Source organism: Otolemur garnettii, unplaced genomic scaffold (assembly GCF_000181295.1).
Source record: "Otolemur garnettii isolate 467f Iridium unplaced genomic scaffold, OtoGar3 scaffold00067, whole genome shotgun sequence".
In the NCBI taxonomy this organism is placed as follows: domain Eukaryota; kingdom Metazoa; phylum Chordata; class Mammalia; order Primates; family Galagidae; genus Otolemur; species Otolemur garnettii.
The window spans coordinates 5,796,791-5,809,522 of record NW_003852462.1 but is presented as its reverse complement, the minus strand read 5'-3'; the positions used below and the strand labels follow the sequence as shown (position 1 = coordinate 5,809,522).

General features: G+C 39.3%; 1 protein-coding gene across 2 annotated transcripts in view; it reads left to right on the top strand.

Moving 5' to 3' along the window:
• RERE (arginine-glutamic acid dipeptide repeats) overlaps positions 1-12,732 on the top strand; it is a 433,205-nt gene that overhangs the window by 166,269 nt on the left and 254,204 nt on the right. For both annotated transcript variants that reach the window (XM_023515253.1, XM_003793246.2), the window contains exon 2: positions 4,308-4,776. In XM_023515253.1, the coding sequence (XP_023371021.1) occupies positions 4,452-4,776 (325 nt within the window). In that variant the 5' untranslated portion in view covers positions 4,308-4,451. The remainder of the gene's footprint in view (positions 1-4,307; positions 4,777-12,732) is intronic.

The following is a 12,732-nucleotide window of genomic DNA, read 5'->3' as shown; positions in this document are numbered from 1 at the left end:
CCAGGTAAATATAGGAGATACAAAGTTTCTGTCTTTTTTATGGCTGAATAGTATTCCATGATATATGTATACCACAGTTGATCCATTCATGGGCTGATGGGCACTTGGGTTCTTTCCACACCTTTGCCATTGTGAATTGAGCTGCTGTAAACATTCGAGTGCAGATGTCCTTATGGTAAAGTGATTTTTTTTCTTCTGGGTAGATACCTAGTAATGGGAGTGCAGAGTTAAATGGAAAGCCCACTTCTAACTCTTTGAGGACATGCTGTGTTTCTTAATCATGCAGGTGGATACATTTTACACTCTCTCTACCCCAGCCAAAGAGGTACGTTTCTCCAGGATAGGGATGCTTTGGCTACCTATGTTGCAAAACACAGTACTCTATTGGCTATGATCTACCCTTGGAGTCAATAAATTATGACTGAAATACCTTCTTCATAGTTTGTATTTTTAAAGCACTTTATGATCTGGTATACTTAACTCGCCAGCAGCACTGTGAAGTAGCTAGGTACTGTCCATTTTAATAGTGACGAGAGTGTGACTCACAGGTAGAGAGAGTTGCGCAAGGCAGCCTGTGGCTTCTCTGTCCTGTATTCCTTGTTCTGTCCTGAGGATGACCTCCTGGGACAGATTCAGTAGTGACAGGAAGTGGGGTTTTCTTACATGTGGTCTGCATGCTAAGCATGATGGAAATGTTAGTGGTTCATCTGACTAGGCTGTGAGAGTGGTGAGAGGTGTGGGGGTGGTTAAGGGCTTCATTCTGAGAGGTAAAGGATGTGTGTGGAGGCTGAGGTGACCTGAGGGAAAGAAGGTGGTCCTGTGTCACTGACCCTGCTGTGAAAGCCTTGATCCTGGCTAGATTAGAACAAAACTAAGTCAACTGTGTTTACATTTTATCAGTTAAAATAAAATAATGAAGTACTATTTTATAATCAGAAAAATAGTGAGAAGTATATAATTTTATAAAAGTATTTTCTTATGAGTATTGCTTTTGGAAATGTATAATTAGCAAGTCCATTTTGAATACTCTCTCTCTACTCAAGCATGAGTAATGTTTTTAAAATTTTCATCAAAAATTTATTTGTGTTCACTTCCTTGGTGATCTCACTCAGTCTCATAGCTTTAAAAACCTTTTTTTTTTTTTTTTTTTTTTGCAGTTTTTGCCAGGGCTAGACTTGAACCTGCCACCTCCGGCATATGGGGCCGGTGACCTACTCCTTTGAGCCACAGGTGCCGCCCTCCTAAAAACCTATTAAAAACTAAATTTCTATCTCTAGCCTGGACCTCTGCCTATTTAGAATCTTTCTGTGGTTTTTATAGCCTTCTTAAACTTGACGTGTTTATACCTCAGCTCCTGGTCTCTCCTCCAAAAATGTGTCCTGCCGTCCAGCTGCTCAGCCAGAGTCCTTGGGGTTGTTCTTGACTTTCTCTCCTGCCTCACCTCACAGTTTAGTAGTAATTCTTATTTGACTCTGAACTTAAACATACTCAGAAAATTTGCTTCTCCCCTTCTCTGCTGCTACCACCCATGTCCATCCAGCTGCCTTGGCCTCTCAAAGTGCTGGATTACAGGTGTGAACCATTGTGCCTGGTCATATGTCACATTATTGGTGTATGTTGGTCGCTGTATGTGGAGGCTTAGAAAAATTTTGATTAATATGTTCAATGAGAGGCAAAAATATATGTCCTCACTGAGCTATACTTTAGGACCAAATGTAAATGATAATTGGATTGGCTTTTGCCTTATCAGTGGTCTTCAGTGTTCTGAAAGTTGGCTATATAAATATGTATTATTAGTATATAAATATGTTATAACATTTTGTTAATATATAAATGATATAATAATCATACTGTTAATATATTAATGCATAATATATTATACTGTTAATATATTAATGCATACTTAATATATAGACCTTATATATAGAGAGAGCCAACTTTCAGATAATAAGAGCATTGATTTTTATATATAAATAAGCATACTGGATTTCATTTTGTAGACATAGTCTGTATTGTTTTTGAATTTTTCTTGTTCACTCTTGGCAGAGACAATTATTTTCTTTGTAAATAGAAACTGCGTATGATTTTGTAGTGAGTGGTGTTGAACATACAATTTGGATTTATTATTATTTTTTTATCTTTGAGTGGTGAAATAAAATTCTTAATGTAGTTTTCTGGAACAGTTGCCTTGTTAACCCTAGGGAGAATGATTTTTTTCCTTAAACTTATTGGAGATGTTTCTGTCTGAAACTACAACTGAGAGGAGGAGCTTTTCAGCCTAATCTTCTTTTGGGACTCCCAGCAGACCTTGCTAAGTTTTCAGTGTCAAAGAGGAAATGTTTTAACAACCGTGTTAGCTGATGGTTTTCTTTCTTTCACAATTGGCTTGTTCATGCTCTAAACTTAAGACTAATGGAGAAAGTAATATCTCTCGTGTGTATTTTCAGTTGCTGGCACTAGTGCCTACAAAGACTTGGGAATTTATTACTATCTGTTTAGCAGATGATTCACTTAGGGAAAACTTTTGTGAGCACTAGAATAAGTTTTCCTTTTCTTTCAATACGTTCAGACAGTGTTCTATCCAAAAGCCTGTTTCTTATGAAGAAGGGAATCGTCTAGGACTCAAGGGTCCTCAAACTTTTTAAACAGGGGGCCAGTTCACTGTCCCTCAGACTGCTGGAGGGCTGGACTGTGGGCCCCGGGATGAGTCGGCTGCTAAGCAGGACAGGCAGCAGCGGCAAAAACAGCTGGTGGGCCAGGTAAATGTCCTCGGCTGGCCGCATGTGGCCCATGTGGCCCATGGGCTGTAGTTTGAGGACGCCTGGGTTGGGGTCGTGCCTTCAGACTGAGACTTGCTTATAGAGGGTCAGCAGCATCGTTCCACCAGTGTCTGTCTCTCAAAGGTTGCAGTTAACATTGTTTATTTTTCTGAAAGTCTAAGGATATTTGACATGCTTACAGAGAAGTCTTTTCTTCCAGATTTGACCTAAGAGTTTTGGAGAGAATACATATGATAGTTGTTATGGTTTTGGCATGACCAAAGAGAATTTTCTCAGCATGTGAGGCATGTAACTGCAAACTGATTTGTTTGTTGTCTCCACTTAAGAGGACCAGTTTTCAGTTTGTTTGCATGTGCTGTTTCCTGTCTGGGCCTGGCGGCATGAGAAACAGATGGTTCTTAGAATCATCACTTGCCTCTTTTTGTTGCATTTGAGCATCAAGGGAAAGGACTATGAGGTTTTTTTTCTCTCATTGTATTTTTATTTCTGAACACCTGAAAGTATTTAGTAAAGATGATTAAACAAGTGAGATAAGATGTTGGGGAAGATGATAAAACCCAGAAAAGATCGGTGATTGATTATTAGGTCTGTTCCAAAACTGACTTGTGAAGAAGTTTTTTTCCCCTTGCTATAAAATTTTTAGAAGAACTCTCTTGGGCTGGAGTTTGGGATTCATTCTTCTCATTGAAAACTCTTAAAAAAAAACCCAGATTTTTCTTGTTGGGTTTTGTTTTAAAGGAGTTTATTAAGGAAGCTATTTGTGGTGGAAATTTGGAAGAATATAATAAATTCTACCTAATCTCTAAAGATAGAAGTTTGTTTCTAGGAGCTGCTCTGTATAAGGCAGAGATGATATATCTTAGAGAAACTTAACTAGAGTGGTAGACTGAGAAGATCTGTAAAACTCAATTGATGGTGAGAGAAGCTTGCTTTGAGGCTCTCACTTTCCTATGAGTCAAATCTTATATTTATTCTTGAAAGGGGCACTGGGAATTTGTGGAGTTGTTAGGAAGAGTCTTTAGAATATAATGCTCTGTGCTGTAGTGTATCTTGAGACACTGCACAGGTGTACAAGTTGTTACTATTCTGGGTGTTGGAAATGATTTTTACTATGGGTTCTTTCCCCTCTAATATTGTGAGTTACAAAGTTCCTTTTGTATAATATCCACTATATGTTGTCCACTAGGGTATGTTTTACTTTGTCCTCAAAAAGGAAAAAACAGTTGGTGTACTGGAAGTATAGTTTACTTGTATGCAGTCAAGCAGTTTTCATTATTGGGTGGTAGAAAACCCCAAACCATTTGCTAACTGGGGCCTAGCTCTATATATGGTATATATATAGATACATACTAACAGTATATATTTAAATTTTATATCACTTTGTCTTAATTTTCTTCATATGGCCTATGAGAAGTTTTTAGCTATACAGCATGGCTATTTGTTTAAAGCAAGACATTATTTTATGAAGGAAATAATGAGAAAATCTTAAAGTGAAACCAATTTTTTTGTCTCCTTTTTTTCTCCTAGCATTTTTCAAACGTTGGGGTTGTTGGAGTGGTTGGATTTTCCCTGGAATTGAGTGAGAAATTCAGAAGACTGAAGCCCAGGCTTACTGTCTACCTTTCACGGAGGCCTAGCCGTGAGAGGACAGAAGAAGGCACGTGGCGAATCATGACAGCTGACAAAGACAAAGACAAAGACAAAGAGAAGGACCGGGACCGAGATCGGGACCGGGAGAGAGACAAAAGAGACAAGGCAAGAGAGAGTGAGAATTCCAGGCCACGCCGCAGCTGTACCTTGGAAGGTGGAGCCAAAAATTATGCTGAGAGCGATCACAGTGAAGACGAGGACAATGACAACAACAGTGCTACCACTGAGGAGTCCACAAAGAAGAACAAAAAGAAACCACCGAAAAAAAAATCTCGTTACGAGAGGACAGACACTGGTGAGATAACGTCCTACATCACCGAGGATGACGTCATCTACAGACCCGGAGGTGAGCAGTGCTGCATCCGTGTTTGAGCGTGTCTGTGGTGGGGGAACAATCTTAGCATCACAAGGAAATGCATACGCTTTTTACATGTTAAGGAGATAGTGGTTTTTGGTAGGAAAACTCAATTTAACAAGCACATGTACTTTTGGTCAGAGGTGTTTACCGATGTATTGCTTGTGTCTGCCTTAACTTGGTCTTCTGTCCTGGCTTGTGTGCCATTTTGAGTTCTTTCTTTGTTTTCCCATGCTCTTGTTCTCTCACTTACCATCTGCTTAGGATTTTTCATCCAGTCCTTTTTAATCTTCAACCACAAATTAGTCTCTGGTGACTGTGCAGAGTGGAATGTGTGGTGGAGACAATAAGCCTTAAGCTTCTCAGAAATAGGAAATTTTACATTGGGCTGGGATTGAGTGGTATTTTTGATGGCCTTCAGACCAAGGTTAGTCCTCCTATTAACCTTTTTTTCCAAAGTTCAGGCCCTCCGATCATTGATAATAGTAAAAGGCATCTAACCTGTTTGGTTTTCCAGAAAATATGTTATGATCATTCACTGTATTGTGGCTTTTAGGTTTGCTTAGAGAGAAATAGAACCAGGTTTTATTTTATTTTATTTTATTTATTTATTTAAACAGAGTCTCACTCTGTCACCCTCAGTAGTGTGCCATGACGACGTTCTAGCTCACAGCAACCTCAAACTCTTGGGCTCAAGTGATCCTCTTGCCTCCGTCTCCTGAGTAGCTAGGACCATAGACACCCACCACAACACCTGGCTATTTTTAAAGACAGGGTCTTGCTTTTGATCAGGCTGGTCTCAAACTACTGCGCTCAAGCAGTCCACCTGACTTGGTCTCCCAGAGTGCTAGGATCACAGGCGTGAGCCACTGTGCCGGCCTCGGACCCAGCTTTTACGTGAGATACAGGGAAAGAATCAGAACCTGCCAGACACCAGCAAATCCTAACCTTTTCATTAAATGTATTATGTGTATCAAGATGCTCTTCTTATAAAAGCTTCTTATAAAAGCTTATAAAAGCTAAGAGTGACATGATTTACATACGGAATGTAATTAACAGATTAAAGCCACCCAGTTTGGTGTTTTTCAAATAAAGAGATGGAAGTACTTCACTATAACTATTCTAACTTCACATAAAGTTCCAGATTTTTTTTCCCCATATAGAAATTAGTTTTAAATTTCAGAAGATACCAGTATTAGAACTTGTATTTACAGCTGCAGTTTCTTGGTTGAAGATTAACTGAGAAGATACTTGTAAATAAAATAAAATTATGAATCTGAAAATAATCAGAGCTGAGGTTTCAGAGGACTCACCACTCTGTTGCACCAGTGTCGTGAGGTGTCTGTTTCAGTGCCCGGTGTCCATCTTTGATTCCTACTGAGATGGCAGGCCGTAAGAATTCCTTAGTGTCTGAAAAACATCTCGTGGAGTTACCAGAAATTGCTCTTTTAGGGCCTATTTAGTTCTAAATCATGAGAAAGGAATGGGATGTGTTGATTCATTCAGATACAGAGTAGCACATTATGATAAATATAAGGAAAGATCTACTTGTTATTATTTTCTCTTGATAGATAACAATTTAATGTGGTAGTGGGATTGTTTGATTGTGGTCAGAAGGCCAGCTGCCTTATGTGCTATTGCATACCAGTTTTTCTCAACGTTTATAACATGGAACATTACTCCTCTGTCAGTGGGGACATTTCAGTATTCACATACATTTAGGAAATGCTGGTCATACTGCCCTCCTCATAAGAGAGTCACAGTTAGTGACTCCCAGAAGTCGTGCAGTTAGGGAAACCTCTGGAAAACACCTCTTTTCCCATTTATGGGACTGTAACACCTGTTTATGCTGAATATCTCTCTAAGGAAAATAAATTTTGAGAAAAGTGATTTGAGAAAGTTGCTCCTTTGACAAGATGATGAGATTCTCTCTGATTTTCTGAGGAGTATGTGGAGGGAAACTGCAAAGGGCTTACTTATAAAATAGTTCTTAGTTGCTTTGGGAAGAACTGTGTATTCATGAAGGCAGGCATTAATTTAATGAATCTGAGAACCTTTGTGAAATATGAAAAAGGAAGTCAACTATGTTATAAAAATGTTTGTGAAATGTGAAAAAGATTATGTTCTTTCTGAATGTCAAATGTTATAAAGGCCCCATAAAGGCCACAAATGCTTGGGAAGATGCCTGTGGCCCAGCTCAGTCCATTGAATATCTGACTCTTTGATAAAGATAACTGTCTATGACCTTTTCATTGGTTTCTTCTTTTTTGGTGCATTTGAAGCCAAATAACTTGGTTGCTTTGTCCAAATAACTTCTTTCTAAATGGGGGTTTGTGAAATATTGCCTATTTTTTAGGTTTTCTTAAAAGGAAGAATCAAAAGTAGGGTACTGTGTTAGATTTCCAGTTGAGAGTTGATTTTTTTCTTTCTTTTGTTTTCCTTCCTGTTTTTTTTTTTTTCTTTCTTGATTTATACTACTACAGTAACATCCTTTGTTAGTGATGAATAACCATTATCTTCATTCAATTGGCAGGCAGTTGTATCTTAAAAGCTTAGTTAGAACCTCTAGGGAATGTTATAAGGGATGTCTTCAACGGATTGCTAGGTTTTGTTTTTGTTTTTTTTTTTGAGACAGAGTCTCATTTTGTCACCCTTGGTAGAGTGCCATGGTGTCACAGTTTACAACAACCTCTAACTCTTGGGGTTAAGTGATTCTCTTGCCTCAGCCTCCCGAGTAGCTGGGACTACAGGTGCCTGCCACAATGCCCAGCTATTTTTAGAGATGGGGTCTCCCCCTTGTTCAGGCTGGTCTCCAACCTGTGAGCTCAGGCAGTCCACCTGCCTCTGCCTCCCAGAGTGCTAGGATTAGAGGAGTGAGCCACCAGGATTGCTAATTTTGAATGGCAAATCTTTAACACATACTTGTTTATACAGAATTTAAAGTCAGATTAATAGTTAAAAAACTTGTTTTTATTTTGCTTTTCTACTTCTCTGAACTGCTTTTAATGTTCAGATTAAGTTTGAATCATAGACAGCTCACAAAATGTAGCAGTGATACTTAGAGAATAAAAATAAGCTGTTATATAATTAAACTGTTTTGTCCGAAGGGGACAGGTCTATATTCAGATTAGTTGGTCTGAGAAGCATGAGCTTTTTACTGAAAAATGGAGTATTATGTAAAATTTATCTCTAAGGTTTATTTAATCTCATGCATTGTCATAACCAGGTCCTTTGGCTTTTGCTGATCTCTGGAGTTATCTTTAGGAGCTCAGCATAATGGACTTTGTTATTTATATGTTACCTCCTGCCCCGGGGCCTTTGCAGTTGCTGTTCTCACCTTTCCTTCCACACGTAATTCTCACCCTTTTTATTACCTTTCCCATTGCAATATCATTGCCTGTCCTCTCTTGGATTAGCTATATTTTCTTAGTAGATATGAGAAGGGGAGGAGGGAGGAGACTTGGTGAGCTCTCACCTGCAGGGCACAACGTAGGGGTATATGGCATAGTTCCTGGGTGAAGGGCTCAACTACAACTTGGACTTGACCTAACAAACAAAACAATGTAACCTAATCATATGTACCCTTATATTAATCTGGAGGAAAAAAACCTAAAATTCATTTCATATTGCTTATGATAGGGTATTATTATCATCTAGGTGGAAATAGTCTCTACCCTGGCCAAATACATTGTTTTAAAGTTAAAAAAAAAAAGATATTGCATTTTTGGTTTCCTTCTAGCACTTACAATAGTAATAATTTTCTATTTTCATTATTTTAGGATTAATACCTATTTCCCTCTTCCAAAAAGACAGCAACTTTTTTTTTTTTTTTTTTTTTTTTGCCTATCATTGAATTCCTGGCGACTATGCCAATAGTGTATGCATGGTATATTATCAGATATTTCTGAAACATTTCAAAAAATTTATTGACTGATTAATGATATTAAAGGGAGAATAATGCTTTTGGAAATCTATCTTGAGTCATTTATTTTTCAATGAATAATTTAACAGACTCATTAAAAAAAAAAAAAAACCCAAAACCTGTGGGATTCTGTTGTACAGTGCTCATGTATTTAATCTGACTTCTTTGTTGTCGTCTGTCAACAGTCACTCTTTTGAGATGACCGTGGCAGTAACAAATTGATTTATTACGCAGCTGCATGTAGCTGGGTTTCCCTGATGGACTGGTTTAGGACAGGGTATTGATGTCTAGAGTTTGCTGTAGATAGCATATTAATGTCTTTCTACTATTTTCAATTAGGTACTGGAAAGTTTGATTCCATTTTTTCTGATCTAGGTAGAAATAGTAAAAAAAATTAAGGTTATATTATTTAGAGTTTAAAAAAAATTTTGTGTGTCAATATTCCTTTGAACAAGGATGTTCTTTTGAAAGTGGGTATTAACCTGGTTCTCTATTTCTTGTATTCCGTTATATTTACTGATAATTTTGTTCGGCTTTCTCATGTAGTCCTAGAATAACAGAAATCTTCATCCGTGCATGATATGCAGTAATATATTGTTTTCTTTTCTTATAGTATCTGTGCTTTTTTTCTTTTGAGACAGGGTCTCACTGTGTCACCCTCGGTAAGAGTACTGTGGCATCACAGCTCATAGCAACCTTAAACTCTTGGGCTTACATGATTCTCTTGCCTCACCTCCTGAGTAGCTGGGACTACAGATGCCCACACAATGCCCAGCTGTTTTTTGTTATTGTTGTCTTTGTTGTTTAGCTGGCCCTGGCCAGGTTTGAACCCACCAGCCCCAGTGCTTGTGGCCGGCGCCCTAACCACTGAGCTACAGGCACTAAGCTGTATCTGTACACTTTTCATCACCAAAAAAAAGCATACACATTGTAAGAGGTGTTATCTACGTATCGCATGTATTTACTTTGAGCACTCTTCATAATTGCAAGTCAAACCTGACTTGTACCCATCTTTTGTTATCAGTATATGTTGAATATTACAATTTTAGTACAGTTTTTTCATTTCTTAAAATGTAAATGCATTTCTTTGGCACCTTCTGTATGTGACATTAACTTGCTTAAAGCCTCCCTGTGTGTTCCTTTGCTAAGCAGGATCAGGCACAGAATCTGGCAGGCCAGACCCTCTGTGATCTGGTTGCCTGTGTGCACAATGGTCTTTAGACCTTTTTCTTGTTTGTGAGGAATTACAGTGAGGTTGTGTGTCAGTGTGTTAGGGCTGCTGTGGCAAAGTACTCCAACTAAGTGGCTTGAACAAAAGAAATACGTTGTGTCGCAGTTTTGTAGACACAGTTGGGAGCAAGGGTTGAAGTTGTCGTGTTCCCTTTAAAGGTTCCAGGTCAGGGTTTGTTCCCAGCCTCTTTCCAAGTGTATGGTAGTGCTTGCTTTGTGGCAGCATAATTATAATCACACGGCATTCTTTTCGTGTGCTTATCTTTGTGTCTGTCCAAATTTCTCCTTTTTATGCGAACATCAGTTATGTTGGATTAGATGGAGCCCCCCCCTTCACTGTAATTTATTACATTGACAGTGTAATCATGACCTCATGTGACCTTATCTTAACTAATTATATTAGCAGCAAAGATGCTGTTGCTCACATAAGGGCACGTTCTGAGGTACTGGGAGTTAGGACTTCAACATACGAGTTCAGGTGGGATACAGTTGAACCTTCACAAGGCTGGAGGAGCTTTGTTGTTAGGTAAATGCTGGTTTGAGCAATCCAGGTTTGGGTGACTTCATCACCTCTCTCAGTTGTATGTCTTTGGGTCAGTTGGGAAGTGTATTTTTTATTTTTAATCATATTATAGTGACCTTTTAGTTGTAGATTACATTAATTAGCTTTTTACTTCTTTTTTTTTTTTTTTTTTTGAGACAGAGCCTCAAGCTGTCCCCCTGGGTAGAGTGCCGTGGCATTACAGCTCACAGCAACCTCCAACTCCTGGGCTCAAGCGAGTCTCCTGCCTCCGCCTCCCAAGTAGCTGGGACCAGAGGCGCCCGCCACAACGCCCGCCTGGCTATTTTTTGGTTGCAGCCATCATTGTTGTTTGGCAGGTCCGGGCTGGGGATTCGAACCCGCCACCTTAGGTGTATGTGGCTGGCGCCTTAGCTGGTTGAGCTATAGGCACTGAGCCAGCTTTTTACTTCTTATTATGTTTCTATTGAAATTTTATTTCATCATTTTCTGAGCCTCAAGAAATGATTGCCTTTTAGTATATGTTGGGAAGATACTCAGATTTCACATGTCCAAAAGACAATTGTTTAGCTCATAAAAAATGAGTATTTTCCGTGCGAGTAAAAGGAAGAAAGGAGAAAATGTTATTCTAAAGTTTTCCTAATGAGAAAAAGGGGAAGTGATACTTGTTTTCAGACTAATTAATCATGTCTTTTTTTATTTCCTAAGGAAAGCACCATTAAGTGTTGTGAAGCTTGTACTTTCCTTGCTTTCTGCTCCAAATATTGGCCACAGATGGTGTCCTCGGGGAAATGATTTAGAATTGCACAATCTCAGGTTCCTCCCTCATCTACTCAATCAGAATGTGTGTTTTAGGCAGGGCATCGTGGCTCATGTCAGAAATCCTAGCACTCTGAGAGGCCAAGGTGGGGGTGGATTGCTTGAGCTCACTAGTTCGAGACCAGCCTAAGCAAAAAGTTGGACCCTGTTTCTATTAAAAATGGAAAAATTGAGGCAAGAGGATCTCGTGAGCCCGAGAGTTGGAGGTTGCTGTGAGCTCATGGCACTCTACCCAGGGCTACAACTTGAGACTCTGTCTCAAAAAATAAAAAAAGAATGTGTGTGTATGTGTTTTTCTCAGTCTTTGGCCGGGGCTGGGTTTGAACCCGCCACCTCTGGCATATGGGGCCAGCACTGTACCCCTTTGAGGCACAGGTGCTGCCCAAGAATGTGTGTTTTATTTAATAAGATTCCCAGGTGAAGGCCAGCTGTGATGGCTCATGCCTGTAATCCTAGCACTGTGGGAGTTGGAGCTCAGAAGTTCAAGAGCAGCCTGAGCAGGAATAAGACCCCATCTCTTAAAAACAAACATACAAAAAAACGCCTGGTGTTGTAGCAGGCATCTGGAGTCCCAGTTACTGGGGAGGCTGAGGCAAGAGAATCACTTAAGCCTAAGAGTTTGAGGTTGCTATGAGCTGTGATGCCACGCACTCTACTGAGGGTGACAAAATGAGACTCTGTCTCAAAAAGAAACAATAAAAAAAGATTGCCAGGTGAGAAAAGCACTTGTTAAGTTTTGAGAATCACTCACCTAGGCTAGGGTTTTCTAGTCTTTTTTGAGTTAATTTACAGATAGAAAATGAGTCCATTGTCTTGAGTGTGAGAGGATGAGTGTCCCAGCACAGTTGTCACTTGCTGAATGGCAGTCTAGAGTTTAGGCAGATTAAAAAAAAAGTTTTTAAAGAGAAATGAAAAATATGATTTCATGGCTTGAGATTTTGATATGGAATACAATGTGTACACTTCCTGAGGAACTGAGGCAGCTGCAGAATTAAATTGTGAACATATGTTTGGGATTGATTTGCATCCTATTGATTGATTGAGACAGAGTTTCACTCTGTTGCTCTGTGTAGAGTGCTGTGGTGTCATAGCTCATAGCAACCTCAAATTCTTGGGCACAAGAGATCCTTTTGGCTTAGTCTCCCAAATTGCTGGGACTACAGGCCCCTGCCACCACACCCAGCTAGTTTTTCCATTTTTAGTAGAGACCGGGTCTTGCTTGGGCTGGTCTCGAACTCCTGAGTTCAAGCAATCCACCTGCCTTTGCCTTCAGAGTGCTAGGATTATAGGCATGTGCTATTGTGCTGCTTCTTTTAAAGCACTTGATGGTAAAGGGAACTGTGAACTTAGTGTAAATACAAGTCACGAGTGGGTGAGGGAGTCAAAACCATAGATAATAACTAACCACAGTTTTAAAAGCACCTGCTGTTTTCTTCGTTCTTTTTTTTTTTTTTTT